Source organism: Dromiciops gliroides, chromosome 3 (assembly GCF_019393635.1).
Source record: "Dromiciops gliroides isolate mDroGli1 chromosome 3, mDroGli1.pri, whole genome shotgun sequence".
Lineage (NCBI taxonomy): Eukaryota > Metazoa > Chordata > Mammalia > Microbiotheria > Microbiotheriidae > Dromiciops > Dromiciops gliroides.
The window spans coordinates 648509684-648532948 of record NC_057863.1 but is presented as its reverse complement, the minus strand read 5'-3'; the positions used below and the strand labels follow the sequence as shown (position 1 = coordinate 648532948).

The 23265-nt window shown below is 44.3% G+C and overlaps 1 protein-coding gene across 1 annotated transcript; it reads left to right on the top strand.

Moving 5' to 3' along the window:
* The first annotated feature begins 2987 nt into the window (after positions 1 to 2987).
* Positions 2988 to 16312, top strand: LOC122748882 (putative pregnancy-specific beta-1-glycoprotein 7). The gene is made up of 7 exons (XM_043994915.1): positions 2988 to 3215; positions 4089 to 4445; positions 11428 to 11560; positions 12168 to 12217; positions 13608 to 13669; positions 15407 to 15460; positions 15672 to 16312. The coding sequence occupies exons 1-7, from the start codon at positions 3182 to 3184 to the stop codon at positions 15735 to 15737; spliced, it is 756 nt and encodes a 251-aa protein (XP_043850850.1). The 5' UTR covers positions 2988 to 3181; the 3' UTR covers positions 15738 to 16312.
* The last annotated feature ends 6953 nt before the right edge of the window (positions 16313 to 23265 follow it).

Below are 23265 nucleotides of genomic sequence, written 5' to 3'. Positions count from 1 at the left end.
TTGTCCTGGGTCACACAGCTAGTAAATGGAAAATTTCTGAGACCAGATTTGAACTCAGGTCCTCCTCAATCCAGGGCCAGTGCTTTATCCACTGCGCCACCCAGCTGCCCCATCCAATATTATTTTAAAAAGCATTTTGAGCAAATGAGTTATTTGGTCCATTATAAATACTCAAATTAACTATAAAGGGCCTATGAAGAAAGATGCTTGCTGCAACCAGAGAAAGAACTGGAAATAGAGGTATGTATTCAATAATTTTATGTTTTGTTTGTGTGTGTCTGTGCGTCTGTGTGTCTGTTCACAATGGTAGCTATTGCTAAAATAGGGTGAGGAGGGAAAAGGTGGGGGAAGGAACTTAGATTGTGGAGTCATTGGATAACTGAAAGTAATAGCAAGATGTGCATAGTAGATTTAATCTTTCACATACACTCATCTTTTTTATTGTACTCTGTTAGGAAAATGGCCATTTTATTCCATACATTAAAAAAGAGAGGGAGAGTGTAATGAAGATAAGGATATATAAAGATATTGAAGCCCTTGGGTTCACAGAGCCTGGATCACAAATCCAGCCATAGGGTGGCCTGGATGCCAGCCAGCTCAGGCACACAGCACTGCTGCCTGTCCTTCCTCTCACTCCTGCCAAGCCTGACTCCTCTGGCTCCTGGCTGGTTTCTCCCTTTGATTTTAGCTTCTTCCCAAGAGAGGTGCCTATGAATATCAGCTTAAAGAAGGGAAGCAGCCAGGCTGGGACATCATCTCCAAGGTCTCCTTCCTTCATGAAATTCATTCCTTTTATAGGAAAAAACTTTCTCATAAACATCCATGAACAGTCTAGCATCTATGGATGAAGGAAGGAGATGTCACAGACATCCCAGAAGGGAAAGGAACCCCATGAGGGTCTCCTCTCCTCACCGCTTTTATCTCCTTCTCTCCTTCCTGGCTCAGTGTCTTGGCTTCATCAATGAAAAAAGTCCATCCCCAGCCTGCATTTCTTTCTTTCTTTCTTTCTTTCTTTCTTTCTTTCTTTCTTTCTTTCTTTCTTTCTTTCTTTCTTTCTTTCTCTTTCTTTCTTTCTTTCTTTCTCTCTCTCTCTCTCTCTTTCCTTCCTTCTTTCCTTCCTTCTTTCTTTCCTTCTTTCCTTCTTTCCTTCTTTCCTTCCTTCCTTCCTTCCTTCCTTCCTTCCTTCCTTCTTTCCTTCCTTCCTTCCTTCCTTCCTTCCTTTCTTTCTTTCTTTCGTGGGGCAATGAGGGTTAAGTGGTTTGCCCAGGGTCACACAGCTAATAAGTGTCAAGTGTCAAGTGTCTGAGGCTGGATTTGAACTCAGGTCCTCTCCTGACTCCAGGGCCAGTGCTCTATCCACTGTGCCACCTAGCTGCCCCCACCAAGCCTGCATTTCTGCATTTCCCTTAATCCCTTTCTGAGGGCTGGGCATCACAGGACCATGGATTTGAAGGTGGAAGGGACTTCTGAGGCAAGCTAATCTGGTAACCCCTCTTTACAGAAGAGGAAACTGAGGCATGAGGATGTATTCCCAAGGTCATGAAGGTATTCAGCACAGAGCAAGAATGGGGGCAGAATAGTGCAATAGGGAGTGGAGAGTGTTGAGAGTCACCTTCTCTAGGCCAGACACAAATAGTCACTTATTCTGGATCCTCTAGATGTGAGGGTCTGTGACAGTACCTATGAGTGTACAGACCCAGAAATACTGTTGAAACTGAGGGAAGTGGAAGACTACTGGAAGCACAGAATTGTATCAGTCTTGCTCATCTTCCTAATAAAGAAAATGTAAGGGCGTTGGTCCTCATTGGAAAAATAGCTCATCCCTTCTCCTTAAAGAGATTTAAAAAAAGGAATCTGTGGTTGGAGCCATATAATCGAAGGCCCCCACAAGCTGCATCTCTCTTGCGTTGGGAGCTTTACTTACTGTGCTTAGGCGAGGAATGGTCCTTCTCCTGAAGGTGGCTTTTTCTGGACCTTAAGAAAGAACAAACACATAGGAATGTCTCTCCCCAGTAGAGTAACAGAGCTGTCTGAGACTGAAGAGATAATTGCAGCAGAGCCAAGACTTCTTGTAATCCCTCAATCTTCTTGGCTTCTCCCAGTGCCCTAGGCTTCTTGGCCCTCTCTGAGGCCTTTGGTGTGAAGAAGAATCATCTCTATGTCCCCATCCTTGGATCCTTCACCTCTAGGTTCTTTCTTCCATTCATGCTATGCCTGAACCATTACCTTGTCCCAAAGACCTCTTTCCCCCTCACCTGGGTACCCTTTCTATAACCCACTAAGAGGCTGACAACTCTTTCTCCATCTCTCTTTGAAATCATTGCCAACCCCCTCTCCCTGTCCTCCTTGCTGCATCTCCATTCTTTCCATCTCTTCCCAGGTGTTGCCTCTTTTGTTTGGGGGTTGTAGGGCCTGTGAAATGTCTAGGTCTAGTCCCTCTCCCCCCAAAAAGGGGAAGTGAAGACTGTTGCCCATCTTCTTGTCTCCAAAATGAGATTTTTATCAACTGAGTCAGTTAGCTGGGACATTTTGTGTGGAGTCATACAGTATGATGCCCTCTATCTGCTACCTCATAGGGGAGTCAGCTCTAGTAGGCTTAATTCCCAATTTCCTCTTCCTGGTTGACCTTCCTAGAAGACACATTAACACCCTTGAGGGCACTCTCCCCTGGCCTGATAGGAAAGATATGCTAAGTAGGCTGCATCCTAGAAGCCCAGAATAGGTGTCAATGCCCATTGCCTCTGCCCACCATTCTCTGTGCTCAGTCTAGGGTCTAAACAGTCTCTATTCTGGGAGGCAAATAAGGAAGGTCAGGTTGAAATAGAAATCAATAGTAGGTAATGTGGAGTCACCCATGTTCCTCTTGGGGACAAAACTAACTTGTCCAGGGACAGTGGGAGGGATCTGTGCAGGGGAGGGGCACCCTGAGAGAGCCAGGAAACCACAGCAGCAGTTGCAAGGAGAAGAAAGAGAAGGAAAAGGGGAGGGAGGAGAAAGTCAGAGGAGGCAGAACAGACACAGCTCTAGGCTGCAGGCAGGGACAGCCTTGGTCTGGAGCCCAGCAGGGACACTTCCAAGGGCTGCTCTTGGGCTCTAGACAAGGAAGAAACATCTCAGGAGGGGAAGGCAGAGATTCCTGGCAAGGACAGAGGTGGTCACACACAGTGGGCAGCACAGACTGATGGACAGCCCCTGGAAGAGGCTCCTGATCACAGGTGAGACACCAGCTCTGCTGGAGCCCAGGGCAGGAGAGGGAGCCTGGGGGATTCTGGCCCAGAGACAAGTGAATCAAGACAAGGCCCAGGAGGAAGGAAAGCAGTCCCAGGGGGTCTGTCCTAGACACAGTCTCTGCTGCCCTGGCCAGGGCTGTTTGTGCTGAGTCAGGGGCAGAGGAGAAGTAGCAGCTCAAGGCTATTAGTCCACATCCCTGAGAGTCAGGGCAACATCCAGGCCTGGAGTTGTGCAACCTCTGAATAAGATGCAGCATCTTTACAGTCAGAGGAGACCTGGGTGTGGATCCCAGCTCTGATAGTTACTAGCTTGGGACCTTGGACTGGTCACTTCCCCCTCTTAGCTTATGTTTACCTGGAATACCACTTTCCCCAAGGACTGTTTTGAAGCCAAACTTTCAGCTTTAAAATGTATCCAGTGCTTAGTGAGACATCTTGATCTGGATTCAAATGCTGCTTTTGCCATTTCTTATTTAACATCCGGTACATGTGTTACCTTAATTGGGCCTCAGTTTCCTTAATTTTAAATTGGGGCATTTGGTTCAGGGATCTCGAAGTTTCTGCAGGACTAGGATCTGATTTCTATCCTCAACCACATTTTATTGATTCATTTCTCCCTTCAGTGTCTTGCCTTCCACATTGGCATCAAGACCATGAAGGAATAATCAAATGTGGCATGGACCAAACTCTCAGATGCTCTGCAGACACTGATGCACAAGCACATGAATCCCCTTCAAACATCCCCCTCTGAGCCCCCAGCAGACCCTGGGGCAGGCTTAGCAGCCCCCACACTTACCTTGGGCCTGTCAGGGGGTCAGGGGGATCCTGCTGACCTCTGCCTCCTTCCTCCCCTCTCAGCCTCCATCCTCAGCTGCTGGATCCAGGCATCGTCTGATCAAGGTGATCCTGTCACTGTTGTGGCAAGTCCTCCCTATGGGACAGTGGGTGGCAGAGTTATCTTGGACATCTGGAGGTTCTCAGGGGAGGCTCTCAGCTATAATTGGTACAGAAAGGCAACAAAGACCTCCAACTGGATTGCTCTCTACCGTATCTCTTCTGGAGAGCAGAGACCAGCAGATATCAGGGAGAAGGTGTTCTCCAATGGCTCCCTGCTCATCCCTGACCTCACCCTCAATGACACTGGCTTCTACATTGTAGCTATTGTTTCCAACAGTGGCACGGTATTAGCAGGAGGAGAACAATTCACAGTGTATGGTAAGTGCTGCCCTTCCCTTGGGCCATGCCTCACCCCACTACTCTCCCTCTGTCTAGGCTGAGAGCTCTGCCCTAAGCTCCTTACCCAGGGACCAGGTGAGTACAGAACAGGACCCACCCCCACAAAAAGTAGGCCAAGGAGGTGAGAACTCCCAAACCCAGAGCAGCCTGGTCTTGGGTCCCAGAGAACACAGGAGAACTCAGAGGCCCTGGGCATTGAGTCTGTGGGAGGTAACTTCCTTCTTCCTCTCAGCTTTCTCAGGCCACACTGTGAAAGTAGGAGGCCCCCCGGGAGCTCAGAATGGCAGCTGCCCCCTCAGTTGGGCCTGAAGAAGGCAGCCTGTTCCTGAAGTTCACTTGCCAAATGACATTGAAAATCCATGTGACAGGAGGTGCCTTGTTGGGAGAGGGCACAGTCACTGACCCTCCCTTGCCAGCTGGGCCCAGCAGAGCTCACACCCAAACTACACACTCCCCAAGAGTCAGAAGACTGGCTGCCCAGGTTTCCCAGGACCATGTGAATGCCTGTTCAGCCTGAGGTTTCCAGGGCTGGGAGAGGGACCCCAGAGGGAGAACACCTGTATTACCTCCATTTTTTAGAGAAAAGGCCAAGTCAGAGGGGCCCAGGCTTCCCTGAAGGACAGATTGGGACAGAGGGACCCAGCTCCTGCTGAGGTCTCAGCTGGATGAGGAGAAGACTAACACCATGTGGGGAGCAAAGGGGTCACTTGGGGCACTAGATAGGGACAACTTTCCCAACCGGGAGAGCTTTCCAACTGGGGAATGGGTTAACAAGACCTACAATTTATAGAGGGCCTGATGCTGGCCAAAGTGCTGTGTGGGGCATATTTCACATGATTCTTTCAAAGGCCCTGTGATGTAGGCACTATGTATTTGTAAAGGGAGAAAATAAAACTGAGAGAGAACACTTGGCTAGAGTCACCCAGCTGGTGAGTAGATGAGGCAGGATTCGAATTCAGGCCTTGCTGACCTCCATGTCCACCATTCCATGCTGCGGACACCCTATATGCCTCCTATCATGAAGTTCACCTCAGGAGACAGTGACCTCCTGACTTCTGGGAGTCTTCAAGCAGAGACTAGATGACCATTTGCCAGGAGTGTTTCAGTGCAGATCCCTCATCAGGCCTGGGTTGGACAAGGTGACCTCTGGGCCCCAGAAGCAAAGAATCCCAGAGGCCTCTGGAGATTTCAGGGTCTGAGGTTGGGATAGCTATGGGGGTGGGTGACAGCCTAGGACACCTGGCCTTTTTCCCATGGGTGTCATTCTGGAAATCATCCTGGGCATCTTTCTGTGGCCAGATGCTTTCAGTGGCTACAGGGTGAGAGGCAGGAGCCAGGGTTTAGGGAGGGCCCTGCCAGTCGTCCCCAGGGGTCTTTCTGTCCCTCAGCTCCTGGGCAGAGGATATTGTGGGAGGAAACACCAAGAATCATCCTTCTGTTATTCACAAGCATTTATTAGGCACCTACTATGTACAAAGTCACTGGGCTGGGTATGGGATGTAAAAAGCCAAAAATAGAAATCTCTGCTCTCAGGAAGTACACATTCTACTGAGGAAACATGTAAACATTTATGTGGAGTAAACATGAGGACAAAAGGGATCAGTTCAAGACTGGAGGTTTCCTGGGTAGAGGGAATCCCTGGGGGACCCAGGCACTGCACCAGTGCAGGTTGCCAACTTGTCTGCAAATCCTGGTCTTGCAGAACCAAGGTCAAGCTGCTTTCCCCTCTTAGGAAGCCGCCCCGGGCTCACACCTTCAGTGACCAGCCCCTTGGTACAGAAGGAGGCAGTGGCAGAGAATGGCCTTGATCTCACATCCCTCTGATCAAAGACAAGTCACAATGTGGGGCCTCAGTTTCCTCATCTAACAAGGAGGGCATTGCCCTGGATCAGGGGTTCTCAGAGCTTAAGGGGCCCAGAAACCTGGATGGGAACAATTACAATTGTATTTTCACTTTATTTTTCACTTTCCTTTGTAATCCTTTTTGTATTTCCTTTTGTGAGTTTAAAACCAGGACTCTGAGAAGCGTACAAACGCTTCCTCAGACTATCTGTCCAAGGGCCTCATAGACAAGGGAAGTGATGAGGCAGCAGGCCAAAGCATCTCTGAGGTCCTTGCCAGCTCTGAATCTGTTATAACCCTATGAACAGTCATCCAGGGTTTGAAGGGGCAGGGCATGGACCGGGTGGCAGAGTACATAAAAGGGGTGGAAAGGAGTGGGATGAGATAAGGCTGCAGAGGAAGGATAGCTAAGGGGGTAAAGGGAACTTTATATCAGTTAAAGGACTTTGGCTCTGAGGAAGGAGGTAATAGTGAGCCCCTGAAGATCCTCGAGGAGAGTAGAGACATTACCAAATATACCCCAATTCCCATTATTTTCACATTGGTTTGAGGGGGTATTGGAGGGGCACAAAGAAAGGTAGAGAAACCCAGTCATGCAGGGATGATGGAATCCTCCACTTAACCCTGGAATAGGACCTCAGATACGCTTTAGTGCAGTCCTCTCAGTTCACAGAGGAGACTGAGGCAGGGATTACTCAGGGTCACAGAGCTTTACTAGGGGCAAGGCTGACCTGCCAACTACAGAGAATGCAGGGATAAGGAAAAGCTGGTATCTGGGACCTCCACAGGCCATGGAGGCTCAGGGAAAGTCAGTCCTGCTTAGCTTTGCTTCATTGTGTAACAAGACATCTTGTGTTGTAGGAGAGGAAACCCCTAGCGAAAGGAGACAGCACAGACCAGGGAATTAAAAAACATTACGTAAATGGGTATGATCTACCCCATTGGCAAGACACAGGCCTAGGCACAGGAGATGCTCTTGTGGGTTAGTAACCCCTGGACTTCAACCAGGACTTCTGCACGCAGCTGCTAAGTGACCTATTCCCAATCTCTTGCTTTGCATGTTTTCCTTTGGACCTAAGGTAATGTTTCACTCTCTGAGCACCAGGTCCCCATGGCTTTTCCCTAGCCATTCCTCTCAAGCCTTCACCAATATCCCCATCAAGGTGTGGAGGTGACCCTGGCTGAGATCAAATGAAAATTATTTGAGATCAATGTCAGATCCTGCCATTGGGTACAAAAAGTCCAAGGCATAAATAAGCATGTGTACAAAAGGGGAAATTGCTAGTCACCAAGAAATAGGAAAACCATTAAAGAAAGTAGGGGTGGTTGGCTAAAAGAAGGGGAGATTGGGGTCAGGCAGGACACCTGACTTTTGGATGCAATGGTAAATTACCTAGAGACCTAGCTCCCATGAAAGATGAGATCATCATAAAAATCCAGAATCCACTGGTGAGAAAGCTGTTCATCTGACAAGACCTGGGGGGTCTGAATGGACTGCAAACTTAATACATGGGTCAAAGGGAGAAAAAGGCAGCCAACAAACCTAATGCAATTGAACCATGTTCACTTCCAAAGGTAAGGGGATAACAGTCCTTCAGGACTGTCCAATGGCACCCAGAGAATTGGATTGGTTTATAGAAGACAAAGTTTACAACAGACATGAGTATACTGGAGAGTGTCCAGAGTAAGGCAACCAGGTTGGTGAAGGGTCTGCTGTCCATATGATCTGTGGGTAAGCTGAGGGAACTGAGAACTTTACCCTGGAGAAGAGAAGGCTTGGGGGAGATATATGATAGCAATTTGCTGGACTGTTCCATGTGACCTCAGAGGGCAGAACCAAGAGCACAGAGGCAAACAGATATGGAGAATAGTGAATGGCCTATAATGTCCCATACAACTGTACATTCTGTGCTTCCATGGAAAACTCCCTAATAGCTAGAGCTGTCCTGCTTCAGTTTGCTAAACTGGAAAAATGAAAGAATTATACCCTCAACTTCCCAGGGTTGTTGAGAAGATAACATTGGATAACATATTATTTAAGATACTTCATGCCAATAACAACGATCATAACAATGAGGATAATAATAACATTTCTCTAGTACCAACCATGTGCCAGGCATGTAGTAAGCACTTCATAAATGCTTATTCCCTACTCCCATACCCACCTGACTCACTACACTGTGCATATCCCAGGAAATCTATAGAGGATGGGATAATCCAGGACCCCACTCCATCCCCTACATTTCCTGCTCACCTTACTTACCATCACAACCATAGAACCAGGGGACACATCCCTCCCCATGGTGACAGGGTCATTACTTTATGTCAGTAATGGAAGTATTTGCACTAGGATTTTGGTGTTTTTGCAGTGCAGGCATGACCTGGCAAAGTAACAATCCAGTCACTCTCACATATCTCTCTTCTTTTTCTCTCCTCAAAAACACCAGCCAAACCTAACATCACTGCCAGCAGTACCAACATCATAGAGAATGGCACTGTGGTGTTCACATGTAGCCCAGAAAATGAGGGGATGAACATTCTGTGTTCTTCAATAACCAGCGCCTGTCACTCAGTGAGAGGAGACATTTGTCTAAGAATAACCAGACCCTCACCATCAAGAGTGTGAAGAGGGAGGATGCTGGGTCCTATCAATGTGAAATCTGGAAGCTAATCTGTGCCCATACGAGTGACTCCCTCACCCTGACTGTGAACTGTGAGTGACTCTGAGTCTTCTCCCACTCTTACCCTTTTCCCAACAGTGACTCACAACTCATTTCCCTTCCTTCTTTACACAGATGGACCAGACCACATTGTGATTCTTCCAAGCCCTGAGAGTAGGGAGATTGAGATCAGATTCAAATATCCACTGATCTTAGCATATCATGTTGAGTCTTACCCACCTGCCCTGTATGAATGGCAAGGCAATAGCACCATGAACTCTGACTTCCTTGGTAACACCTATGTCATTAAAAGTGTATCTTGGGAAGATTCTGGAAAGTATGCCTGATTGGCAAAGAACGATGTGACCAACTTAACAATTTCTAAGGATGTCACAATCAGGGTGGTCGGTAAGTGGTCTCTCCCTCCTCCCTTCCCTCAGAGAAGTTGCTTGGTTTGGACAAGGATATGAAGCCAGGAGGAGGAAATCAGGTCCATGAAGGAGGGCAGTTTTTCATGGTGAATTGGGAGAGGACATGGAAAGAAATAACCTGATTCTAAGGACTGTAGTAAAATTTATAGTGAATGTCAGTCCATTTACTGCAATTTTCTAGTTGGTAAAAATGGAAAACAACCTTTCTGTCTCCTATAGTCATCTTAGAACCTGTCATGTACAGTAAAATTCATTGATCATTCAACAAACATGTAGGGGCAGACCCTGTGCAGAGCACTATACCAATCACTGAAGGAGAAACAAGGTTTAGCTAAGACTCCATTCTTAATTTCAAGGCCCTTACAATCTAGTAAAAGGATCAGAGCCCAACACAGGTAATTGGTACACAACATTACATGATATGCATACTTAAACTCTGGCTACAAAATAAAGTGCAATAGGAAACCTGGGGAGAAAGTCCATTCTCCTTGGTGCGGAGAGAGGGTGGGCAGAAATTAAGACTGATGTCATAGAAGAGCTAGCACTTGAGCTGTTTCTTAAAGGAATGGGAGGGGGAAACTATAACAGTCCTAGGGAGACAAGGGAGAATATTCTATTTCTTTGGAGAAATAACCTGAACCAAGATTCAGAGCTGGGAAAGTGCAATGCAAGACTCTAGAATATAGACCAGTGCAGCCTGAGCAGACAAGGCTGTCCAAGAGAAAGATTAGAAGCAGTAAGGCTGCCTCATTGTTCTTAAGGGTATTGAGTGAGTGCCTCAGAACACCAAAGATAATTAAGTAGATAAAAGGAGTCATTTGAAGCCTAATTAGCAGTAAGAAGAGGAAATGATCAGAATCATATCTGCTTGGTGTAAAATTCACCAATACTGGGCAGACCAGTAGGATTGAAACTGACTCTCAAGGCTCAGAGTTTTGTTTGATGTGGCCATTGTCACATCTCTCCTCCATTTGTGACTTGGTTCAAATAACATGGATGTGTAAAAATCTGGGAAACCTAAAGTTCATCAATGACAATACATAGAGCACATGACATACAAAGATCAAGGACATGGATTGGAATAAAGTTTAGAGGCAGAAAAAACAGAAAGGAGGCTGTCGAAAAAATCAGATGGATACAGATGAGGGCATAAGTCTGGCCAGTTTAGTGGGGATGGACATAAAGGTAAGATCACAGGATTTAAATCTGGGATGAGTTTGATCATCTAGCCTACAATGCATCATTTTATAGATTGGGAAATTGACATCCAGGGAAGAGAAGGAACTTGTCCAACATCCCAAAAGTAGCAAGAGACAGGGTCAGGATTCTAATCCAGGTCTCCAGGTTTCAAACTCAGAACTCTATCTGTTTCAGTGCACTGCATTTCAGGGATGATTTGAAGGTTTTCAAAGATAAAGTGACATAATTAGGATGGTATATGAGGAGAAGTAGAAGGGGACAGTGGTATGAAGGATGAATCAGAGAGGTAAGAGAACAGAAACAAGAATAATGGTTGGAAAACTACTGCCAAAATTTGGAAGAGTTAAGGGAGGGGGGTTGGAAGAGAAGCTGAGAGGACAGGTAGATGAGAGATATGCTCTCCCAATAGAATCAATGCAAATAACCATAACATTATGGATATTGATTTGTCAAATGTGAGGTTTGAAGGAGAAAAAAGGTCAAAGATATTTTCAGATTTGAACCTAGATGACTGAGAGGTGGATTCTGCCATCTGCTGAAATAGAGAATGGTAAGAAGAAAATCATGAATTAAGAGATTCGTATGTAGACTTTGATGCGTTTGCTCAATATTCAGGTGTCCCCAATTATTTGTCAGATATGCTACAATGTGACCTTGCCAAAGGGATGCCCAGGCCCTCAGGAACAAGGGCTAAGTCCACTTCATTGATTAGCAAGCATTTCTAGAATACACAAGGAATGCCAGGTTCTGTGCACCAGTGCCAGGCACTTCATGTTGGAGACCCCCAAAAAACACTCACGGTTCTTGTTCTCTTCTTGTCCACAACAGACACATCTCCAGGAAAAGGTTATGGCTCCTCACTCTCTGGAGGGGCCATTGCTGTCATTGTGATTGGAGTCCTGGCTGGACAGGCTCTCATCCAGACCCTCCTCTATTTCCTGCTCTTCAGGAAGACTGGAAGGTAAAATGTGGTTCCTGTGGTTGTCCTTCCTCCTAGTCCATCTCGCTAAATAGGGGAGAGGTTCCAGCAAGGTCTTCTGCACCCCCTACCCTCTTCTAAACTTAGTCTACCTCTGTTTCCCAAAGTCTTACCTTTCAGCAATAATTGCCTTGCATGGCCTCCTTCTCTGGGCTTTCACTCTCCCCCATCCCTCACCTTTGATTGCCTCTTAGTAACAGCTGTTCATTTACCCACTGCTTAAGTAACGAGAATTAACCATTTCTCTCAAACCCAAACCAAGGAAATGCAGGTCCAAGAAGGTACGGAAGGAATGGAGGGTAGGAGACACATGGTGAAAAAAGAGAGTTTGCTACTCACAACCTAGTGAGAAATCAAGTGGAGGAAGAGGCCACGGAGGCAGATCCAGACTCCACGGACAAGGGGAGTAGAAGACTAATGGTACCTAATGGTGAAGAAAGTAAAATGAGGAGGTTGTACTTAGGGTTAAGACATGAATCCTGAGGGTATTCAAAGACAAGCTTTAATTCTACTCCAATCATCCCTTCCAGCTTGGGGAACTCTATTACTTTGATTGGGAAACAGTTCCACATGTCTCTTCTTTCTTAAGGGCCAGCAAACACCACCTTTCAGAGAAGAACCATTCAGCACACAAACATGGTGAGTAAAAGCACCAAACAATGAAACTAGAACCTAATGGTGGTCTTCAGAGATTGGGTTCCAACCACCATCTTCCTTCTTTATTTTAAGGAGAACCTGGGTGCTGTCTTTCTAAGGATGGCAAATTCCATTGATTTTCTTTGCTAGGAAAACCATGAAGCCTCATACAATGTGACACTGAAAATCCTCCTCCATTCAATTCATTTTAAACAGTATTTATTAAAACATGTACTCACCAGGCACTGTCACAGCCCCAAAGACTTAGAGGACTAAGAGCTAAGTTACTATTTGTGCAGGGCCTGGGGATGGAGACTCTCAACATTCTCCACCCCCTTTTCTGCTCCTCTGCTCACATTCTGACTCTGTACTTAGCATGAGTGTCCCTGGGACAATACACTTATGTCACAATTCCCTCCTTAGTGTAGGGCTGGAGCAGCTGCCTCAATGGGCCCTTCCACCTCTATAGCTAGGCTCCAAGGCAAGATGGCTTTCAACACAACATCAGAAACATTGTGCATTTTTTCCCATCCCCCACGGGCTGCCAATCCCACAGGAGTCCTCCCCAAATGGCCTACCTGCTGAGGATGAGCCTCCCCATACTCAGGGACAGAAGCCCTTCCAGAATGGAGGAACCTCACAGAGTGGCCCTGCCCATGGCACAGCTTTCAGCACCTCTGGGTCACCTCCTGGCCTTGATCAGTCACCAGAGCCAGGGGTTGTGATTAAAAGGATACCTTCCTCTCCCTCACTGAGCCTCTGTTCTCTCCAGCAAGGCAGCTTCAGAGATGAGTGGGGATGACAACAAAGGGCCCAGGCAGAGCCAGACTCTAGAAGGTCAGGTCTTAGAACCAAAGACCTTGAAGTCTGATCAGATGTGACAATGCACATCCCATCATGACATCTTAAAGCCACAGAACCCCATAACCCTACATGACAAAGACCCAGGGGATTCTTCACTGGGCATTTTCTCTGCCTATTCCCAGTGCCTGGAACATTATCCATCCTCTTCACGTCCAGATTTCCTGGCTTCCTTTGAGTTCTAGCTAGTGTTTCCCCCTCAAGAAACCTTTCCTGATTCCACTTAACTCTGGTGCCTTCCCTCTATTGATTACCTCTTTGGTGTATCCTGTCTAGATCTTTTTTGTACACAGTGTGCAAGTGATCTCATCCTTTAGACTATAATCTCCTTGAGGGCAGGGATTGTCTTCTGCTTTTCTTTGTATGCCTTCTTGACTGAATCTGTGGGGAGGTGGGAGGAAGAAATTCTCCTGTGTCCTCTTCATCTGTTTGCTGAGTGAGTAGGGGTGGGAAGGAGGAGGAGTCAGTCCGACCTGGAATTCAGGCTTAAGATACACCAAGGAATTTCCTGTCTGAGTTTCTGTCTCTCCAGGTGAGGATGCCACCATGTATGAAAATAGTGTTTGTCCCAAAGGCTCAGCTCTGCCTGCACAGGTAAGGACAGAAGGTTTCCTTCTATCACTTCCAGGACTTTGTGGTGTCTGTCAGGGAAGGGGGACCCTTTGTGGAGATCTGGAATCCTGACCCTCCGGCCTAGTTCAGCTCAAGGGCCAGCCCCAACAGGAGCCTGCCCTGATCCTTCCTGTTGCCAGTGTCCCACCCATGCCCATCCTTCTGCAAATGTTTGGAATCTGATTGTCTATTTAGGAATGGCTTCCTCTGCCTAGAGTACAACCTCTATGAATTCAAGACCTTCTCATTCTTCTCTATTCATCCCATCAATTAAAGGAATGAAGGAGGAAAAGTCATTTGTGAAGTGAAAGATGCATATCCAAATCATATTCAATGCTTAATATGTGACAAGCACTTGATTATATTTAAATTCAGGGAAATTCCCCTTGTGTCATTTGAAATATTGGGGGGAAGCCTGTCCCTGTTCTAAGTTATTGGGGAACTTAATTGGGGTTTCCAATATATTGGTACTTATAAATTAAAGGCTATTGCACCAGTTTCAGCAGAAAACACTTAATAAATCATATTAAATGTTAATAAAGAGTTCACTGCATTTAACATTAGCTGAAAATCCCCAGCATCATAAAGACAGATAGAGAGAGAGAGAGAGAGAGAGAGAGAGCACATGGCTCCAAAGTAGAATTCAGAGGTCCTACATTACCTAGAAAGAGAGAGGGAAGAGAACCCATGGCTGGTTCACCCAGGGTTCCCATATGCAAAGGAGGGAAATTTCTTGGGGAGAAGATGTGGCTCTTTCACACGGCTCAAAGCAAAGTGCTTAGCATCATTCAATTCCATTGGTTGACTAGACCTGAGAGTGGTTCATATCAAAACGAGTGGTACCATGCTGATCCCAGGTTACAGTGAAAGATTGACCGTCTGAACTTTTCTGTTCAGAAAAAAGGCTTCCTGACAGGTGTGGTTTCTGTTGTTTCTACAGAGTTAGTCTGATCTTTAATGCACCTTTGGGGCTGGCTCTGAGAAACCAGCCAGAGTTACTGTGTGGGGGTAGGGTCACTCAGTGACCCCACAATCCCATTGGTAATAATTATTTTCTTTAGGAAACTACAAGGCTGGCAAAGGGAATCAGAAGTCAGGGCAGAGTTGATGATGGTTCTAGAACTAGAAAGCAGGAAGGAAGGGAATGTTAGGGTGAGCAACTCCAAGTTGGAAGTTCCAGGAGTAAAAGGGTCAAGTCCTGGTGGATTTGTTTTGTGGATCAATCCTGGCAACTGGCGACAAGCAGTCTGGGAAGGAAGTGACTCATGGTTACAGATCAAGGCTTGGGTAGTGGGTACCTGAAGAAGTAATCACCACTCAGGACAGAGAGACTCTTATAGCAGGAGTTCCAGGCAAGAATAGAGTAAGTCTTTCCAGAATTTATGGCACAATGTCTGGCACATAGTAGGTGCTAAGTTCTTGGTGAATGGATGCAATGTGGAATAGGCTACCTATGACATGGTGTCATGCTCCACACTGGGAGTCTGGATGACCACTTGTCATATTAGTCGTAGATGACATTTGTGTTAGAGTTTATCACACTAGATGTTCTTTTAAGTCCCTTCTAACTAGGAGGATATACAACTATGAGATCTCTAAGACCTTTGCTGATTGTCACATGTCATAGGCTTCCTTCTAGAACAAGCATTCTCTGTCATAAATTCCTTTCCAACTCTGTCTTTTGGAGGCTCTTACTAACTCTTGTTTCCCCTTCCACAGGGCCTGGGCTCCTCCCCTGCTTTTCCTGAACTCCCATCTGAGAGCCCTTATCAGGTATGTGCACAAGGGGAGACCAGGCCTCACTCAGGGACCAAGCCAAATGTAAAAACACTGGTTGAGGATGAACTTCTTATTTCTCATGAGGGAGGACACAGGAACCTGGCCAGGATGGAGGGACATGGGGATAGGGTTTGAAAAGGGAAGAGACCTCCTACTGCCAGCCACTATTCTAGATGCCAGTGAGGTCTCTTCTTTCTATCCCCAGGCACTGAATATCATCACAGCAGATGTTTATGACAAGATTGAGCCCTTGAAGAACCCTCAAGCCTAAGGAAGAGAAGAAAGTCCCTGGGGATGTTGGGACAGCCTTTCTATTCCCCTTTGTAAAGGAGGTTTCAGAGGCATCTCTCAGGGGAGAAAGTTGAGACATCTGGATCAATGTAAAAATACAGCTGGGGGAGAAATAAAAAGGCTGGATTTGGGAAGAGGGAATACTTCCAGGGCCCCAGGGACACCCAGATCTCTTAGAGAAAGTTAAGAGGAATGAAAGTAGCTAGAGCTCAGTGTGCCTGAGCTGCTTAGAAGCCAAGGCACCCTGTGGAATGTTTAGGTACATAATCTGTTTCTCCCCAAGTGCTTCAATATGTTGAATCTTCCATATTTTTCTGTCTTTCTTATCCAAGTTTAAGGGCCAAAGTTTGATATATAGAACATTCATTGGGTGACTCGCCTAAATATTGGGGTCCTGGAAATATGAGGCAACTTTAAGTTCACCCTCCCCTAGATATTTCTCCCAGGCCAATAAGAAAGGAGCCTTACAGCTATAATTCACAGAAGGATCAGATTTTATTACTTGGGAATTAATTAAACAACAAAGATGAAACTAATAAAAACCAAAGTCAAGGAAATAGGAAAAAGAAATACAGATAAATACTCTTAACTCTAAACTTAGCCCATACAATCCCCAGATCTTTTCCAATTAAGCTAATTCAAAGGAATTTAGGGTTCTCTGTGTTCACTCACCAAAACCTGGAAAGTGTGCAGTTGCTAGCACCACTGGAAGGGGAGAAGCCAGAGAGACAGAGTTTGCATTCTGGAAGAGCCTCTGCTTCCCTTCAGGGAGTGTTCAATCTTTCCTCCCCCAAAAGGGGAGGTCCTTTAAAAATTACCCATGGAGAGTTCTCCTTCTTACCTCAGTAGCATATGTAACTTCAGGGTGGGCCAGGTGTGGCCCCTCCCAAATGAGTCAGCTAAAACTCCAATAATAATTTTTACCACAAATAATTTTTTACCACATCCCCCCTTGATTTCTTTGGAAAACTTATGGTTTTCTTGATGAAACAGCCAAAAATAACAGAATGTAATACCCTTTGCTAGGAAACAATATGTTAAAAACAACATAGAAAATGGAAAGACCAACGTTTTGTTCAGAGGGATGGTCCCTCATGAACCGGAACTTTGACACTGGCCTGCAGAGGGGGGGGGCCTCTGCAGAGAGTACAATTTACAGATGGTGAACATAACAACAGAAGGTAAAAAAAAACCAACAAAACAAAACTCTTCATTTAAAGTCTCTGAGATCTTGTCTTCTTATAGTGGTCATCAGAAAAAACTAGACTCTGATCTGGACTCTGGTTGTCTCTGGACTCATTTCTTTAGCTGTTGAACTTCTGGATTTTTACTAACCCTTAGCATAACATTGTCAATGATCAAATCAAATACTGAGAGTTCTTCAAAATATAACTCATACTCAAACTATATATATCTATATCTATATCTATCTATCTATATATCACATTATATTACATTCCCCTCCTTTATATAATACGGGGTTGAGGTAGTTATGAAATCTATAACACTTCTTACCACAATGTGTCTGGATCAAGGCCAAATTTATTAATGTGGCCATGACACCTGAAAATGTTATGGAAAGGTTACCATACCACATTTCATGGTTCCGGGACATCTGGCAATTGTGCTAGGCCACAGGTGAATGGTTTCTGACCATGCCATCAGACTGAGTGAAAGAAAAAGAAAACAAAGTTAAACTAGGTGCATGTGTTGGAGAAACTGGACTATGTCCAGCAATTGTGGTCTATATAGTCACCATCATAAGCAAACCATGGAATTATTAAGTGTATCCATCTCTCCTCCTGTTGGACAAATATTCTCTCCAGGGCCTGCATCAAGCTCACTGTAAGAGAAGTTAGTCTCTAAAATGGTAAGTTTCCATAATTCATAAAACTCATATTAATTTCACCAAAGACAGTATGATGGTAAAAATGCATGTTATGCTGCATAACTGAGGATATACTGGTAATATATACAATAATTCCAAACCATACCCAGAGTATAATGACATATAAACGATAAATGAATATAAATAGCTGATAGTATTAGACATTATTACATAATCATCTTTGAGCAAGTAAACACATCATCTTGTACATGAATTCTCTTTCTAGTATGACAATAAGAGATACTTAAAGTGATAATCCATTTATCAAAAAGAAATAAAACTTCAATCAGCAAGACTCAACATTCAATATGTTCATTGATAAATCAAGCAATAGGTTTCAATAACCCTTTTAAAAAAAACATAATCCCATAAACAAACTCATCAAAACCATGATTCTTTAAAAAAAAATTGGGATAGCTTCTGAGGCCCAATGGCCCCACAGCATATACTTAAAATGTCTTTGAAAATTCACTTGGTTTACAAAATTGAGTTAAAAAGAAAGCAAAAGGAACAAAAGTCAAAAACAAAACAAGACCAAAAAAAACCCCATAAAACAAAAAGCAAAAACAAAAAAGCAAAAAGTTTGCTAAGCACCCTTTTGTGCTCATAAGGAAATTTAAGTATGTGGTGAAACTCCAGGCCTTTCCAATGCCTTTCAAAAACAAAACAAAAAGAGACTGTTTCAAGGAACAAAGATTAAGTAGGGGGAGGGGAAAGGGGTGGGGGAGATTGAGGTAGGCCAGAAAACAAGGCCATGTGCTTCAGTGGTTTACCTGCAGAATGAAAAACTTGTTAAAGTTAAATTACTATGCTGCAAGAGTTTGGGGTATAGCACATTGTTTTATTTGGTTCCCCAATTCTCTGCACACCAAAGTGACAGGGGTTTCTGAATTGTCATTGATTTTTCTAATGCTGTTATAATGTTCTCTATGGTAGAAAATGTGGAGTTCTTCAGCTTTGGCTTTCTTTGTACCACAGATTTGCCATAGAGGCTTATTCAACTGATGAATGATTAAATTCAGCTGGTTATATTTTGCAAAGGTTACAATCATATCATTATCACCCCATGTTAGCACTGCCATTAGCAACATATTCTTCAAAAGGAGGGTCATTCTTTCTAAAAAACTCAAAATCAGTCCTATGATTAAGCATATAAGTAGCAGTTTCTTGTCTGTGTCTGAGATAACTTCTAGAGTGGCCTTCTAACTGACCCCCCAGGGCCCTAAAAAGGCAATATCCATCTCCCAATACTTTATGAACACTGAGTCCCAGAGCATATAACTGATTCATAGGATTATCAAATGGGAACTGTCCATTATCCCTGGGCTCTGTTAGGGTCTTTGTTCTTTAACAGCTGCTATTGTTATTGTTGGGTTTTGCTCTTTAGCATCTGCTTGAGTTTTATTTGAAATTTCTTTACCTTTCAATAACATTTTCAGGTGTCATGGGCACATTACTAAATTTGGAGCTCTTCTATCTGCCAGGATGAGGTGGTCCCCACAGGGCAGGGACTTGGCCTCTGACTTTCACCTCCCTCCCCTTTCTTCCTCTTTCCTCCCCTCCCAGCTGCTGCTGTGGCTTCCTGGGTCTCCCAAGGCACTCCTCCCCATCACAGATCCCTCTCACTGTCCATAGAGAAGTAGTTTTGTCCCTAAGAGGAACATGGGTCCCTCAATATTACCTGACATTGATTTCTCCTACCTCCTGACCTTCTTCCTTATTTGCCTCCCAAAGTAGAGACTGTTTAGACCCCAGAATGAGCACAGAGAATGGTAGGCAGAGCCAATGTGTATGGATCCCTATTCCAGGCTTCTGAGGCCCAGAGTGCTCAGCATTCTCTCTGTTATCAGGCTAGGGAGGAGTGCCCTGGATTTTCTGAAGGCCTTCAGAAGGCCTCCTGGAAGGGTCCAACAGGGCTGGGAAGAAGGAATAGGGGATGATGCAGATTACAGTCTCCTCCCCTATAGTGGGAACAGATAGAGGGAGGTTTAGCAGGGATGAGAGGAAGGAGAGGCAGCAGTACTATGTGTGCTTGAGCTGGCTGGCAGCCAGGTCACCCTGTGGCTGGATTTGTGACCCAGGCTCTGTGAACCCAAGTGCTTCAGCATCTTAATATTTCCTTTTCTTCTTTGCCCTACCCTCTTTTTTAATTTATGGAATAAAATGACCAGTTTCATAAAACAGTACAATAAAAAGATGAGTATGCATGAACCTGCAAATCTACTATATATGTCTGGCTATTACTGTCACACATGCAACAAAATTAAAATGTAACTTCCTTTTCCCCCCTCCTTTTCTCTCCCCACTCCACCTTAAAAATGGCTACTGTTACACACACAGACACATACACACATATAAACATATTGAATACATATCTCTATTTATGAGTTTTTTCTTTAGATGCAGAAAGTATCTTTCTTCATATGCCCTTTATAGTTAATTTGAGTATTTATAATAGACAAAATAACTCATTAGCTCAAAGTCCTTCTTAAAATAATATTGCTGTTACTGTATACAATGTCCTCTTGGTTCTGCTCATTTCATTCTTCATTACTTCATACAAGTCTTTGCATGTTTTTCTAGGATCATCGTGTTCATCATTTCTTTTAGCATAGTAATATTCTATTACAATCATGTATTAATTACAGCTTGTTCCACCATTCCCCAATTGATGAACATCCCTATGATTTCCAGTCCTTTACCACTACAGAGAGCTGTTTAAAGTATGTTTGAAGATAGAGGTTCTTTTCCTTTTTCCCCAATCACCTTTGACACAGTGCAAGTAGTGGCACTGCTGCATCAAAGGGTACATAGATATAGGTTAGTAACTCTTTGGACCTAATTACAGATTGCTCTGCAAAGCTTTACAAAAAACAACTCAGATCACTGCAACTTTCACTAGAGTGAAAGAAGAAATGGAAGTAGGCTTTACATGAGAACAATGAATCCAAGATTCTTTTTCTCCAAGTGCTTCAATATGTTGAATCTTCCATATTTTTCTGTCTTCCTTATCCATGTAAAAGACCATTTAGAAACTTCCATGTTTATTCCTACTGAACATCCTATCAGAATGGTACTAATATGTTGAGACAAAATCTTCTCTCCTGAGGTTTCATGAAACCAGGAATCTTTGGCTCTAGACAACATGATCTCAAAGATGGAGAAGATCATCTGGATCCATCAGAGGCAGAAGAGGCTGATGGCAGTGGAAACCCCAACGATGTATGAAGAAACCATTCCCAGAAGGCCAATGGTGACTACAGGGAATAGGGCCACTCATGGCAGAAAGAAAGACCAGGAATGGGCTCTGATGAAAGGGACCCTTGGAGCCCAGTAGTTAGCCCTCCTCATGGAGTACTTCACAAAAAAAAAGAAGGTACTTCCAGGGCCAGGAGCTGGGTGGCAGCCCTTAGCTACAGAGACCCTCAACACAGGCATCTCACCACCATTTTGTTTGTACCCACTCCTTTCAGGGAAGCTTTATTTATCAGAGAATTCACCTCAAATTTTTGTTTTTAGAGGGTAGGTTTTGTCCCAATTGTTCTGACCATTTCTTTTCAGTAAGTGCCTTTGCAAACCATAATTACCTTGCTGTCTGGTTAGTAAGGGGGAGGGAGCACAGTGGTAGGAGCTCATGAGGAATAGTGCTAAAAGCTCTTCAGCTTTACTGCTGAGAGAGAATAGTCATCAGCTTCCTTCTGGGGCCCTAAAAATCAGGAGTGAGAGAAGGAGTTGGATGAGGTTCTACACTACCAGGTGGGTATACCAGAGGGGGCAAGGACATAAAAAAGGATCTGTCAGTACATGAATATTTATAACAGCAGCTGTTGCAGCAAAGAACTGGAAACAAACTGTGCATTCCTCCAAAGGGACAGGAATTAATGAACTGTGATGTATGAAAGTCATGGAATTTTATATTGTCATGAGAAATGTTAATTTGATGGATGCAGAGAAATATGGAGAGAATTATATCAACTGCATCAGAGTGAATAGAAAACAGGGAAACCAATTCAGAGTGACAACAATAATAACAGAGGTGAAGACATCCAGAAAGCCTCAGAACTTAGGCCATTGAGGGGCCAGTCATGACTTCAAAGATGATAGATGAAATGTAGCTCCCACCCTTTGGCCAGGGGGCAGTGGGCATAGCCCTTGGGAGATAGACCTCCACTTCCCTGGCAGATCAGGGGAGACACGGGCTTCTAGGCTTATCCTCACAGAGTAGAGGGAAGGGAAAGAGGGGTCAATCATAAATTTGTCTTTAATGACTCTGTAGCACATGGCCTCAAAACTTCTAGAACCAAAGGTCCTGTCCTTCCAAAGCATTCTATTGAAGCCTCTTAGGTAAATGGAGTAGGAAGCTGTGTCCTCTCTCACACACATACACTTCAAGAGTCCCATAGTTGAGCCTGGGTGGTACATGAGGCAGAAGAACATAGAACACCGGATTTTGGTGCAGAAGACCTACATTGGAATCCCAGCTTTTCTGATTCCTCCTTGTGGGCCCCTGGGCAAGTCACTACTGTCTTTGAACCCCTTTCTTCCATTGTCAGATGAGGTTGTGGGATCAGTTCATCTCTGTTTTGGCTGTTGCTCAGTTATGTCTGACTCTTCAAGATACCATGAACCATAGCACACCAGGTCTTTCTATCCTCCACTATCTCCCAGTCTTCCATGACACTATCCATCCATTTCATGCACTACTGTCCTTTTCTTCCTTTTGCCTTCAATGTTTCCAAAAATCAGGGTCTTTCCCAATGAGTACATTTTCTCCTTCTGTGACCAAAATATTCAAGCTTCAGCTTCAGCATTCAACCTCCCAGGGAATACCCTGAATTCATTTAAGGGTTGACTGATTTGATCTATTTGCTGTCTAAGGGACACTCACAATTCCTTCTCAGCCCAACAATTCAAAAGCATCACTTCTACCATGCTTAGTTTATCTTAGAATCCAACCCTCACAGCCATTTATCACTACTCAAAAAAAAAAATAAAAGGATAGATTTGAGTATATGGACGATTGTCAGCAAAGTAATGGTTCTGCATTTTAGTGTGCTGCCCAGATTTGTATGACTTTCATTTCAAGGAGCAAGTGTCTTTTAATTTAATAGCTATAGTCACCATCTTTAATAATCTTGGAGTGCAAGAATAGGAAATCTGAAACTGCTTCCATTTCTTCTTTCACTCTAGTGAAAGTTGCAGTGATCTGAGTTGTTTTTCGTAAAGCTTTGCAGAGCAATCTGTAATTAGGTCCAAAGAGTTACTAACCTATACCTATGTACCCTTTGATGCAGCAGTGCCACTACTTGCACTGTGTCAAAGGTGATTGGGGAAAAAGGAAAAGAACCTCTATCTTCAAACATACTTTAAACAGCTCTCTGTAGTGGTAAAGGACTGGAAATCATAGGGATGTTCATCAATTGGGGAATGGTGGAACAAGCTGTAATTAATACATGATTGTAATAGAATATTACTATGCTAAAAGAAATGATGAACACGATGATCCTAGGAAAACATGAAAAGACTTGTATGAAGTAATGAAAAATGAAATGAGCAGAACCAAGAGGACATTGTATACAGTAACAGCAATATTATTTTAAGGACTTTGAGCAAATAAGTT

Bases quoted from the DNA above. Each gene is read 5' to 3' on its own strand.
- LOC122748882 (XM_043994915.1), top strand. From the start codon at position 3,182: ATGGACAGCCCCTGGAAGAGGCTCCTGATCACAG. The intron at 4,446-11,427 runs GTAAGTGCTGCC...TGTCCACAACAG, and splicing joins AGAACAATTCACAGTGTATG to ACACATCTCCAGGAAAAGGT. The intron at 12,218-13,607 runs GTGAGTAAAAGC...CTGTCTCTCCAG, and splicing joins CCATTCAGCACACAAACATG to GTGAGGATGCCACCATGTAT.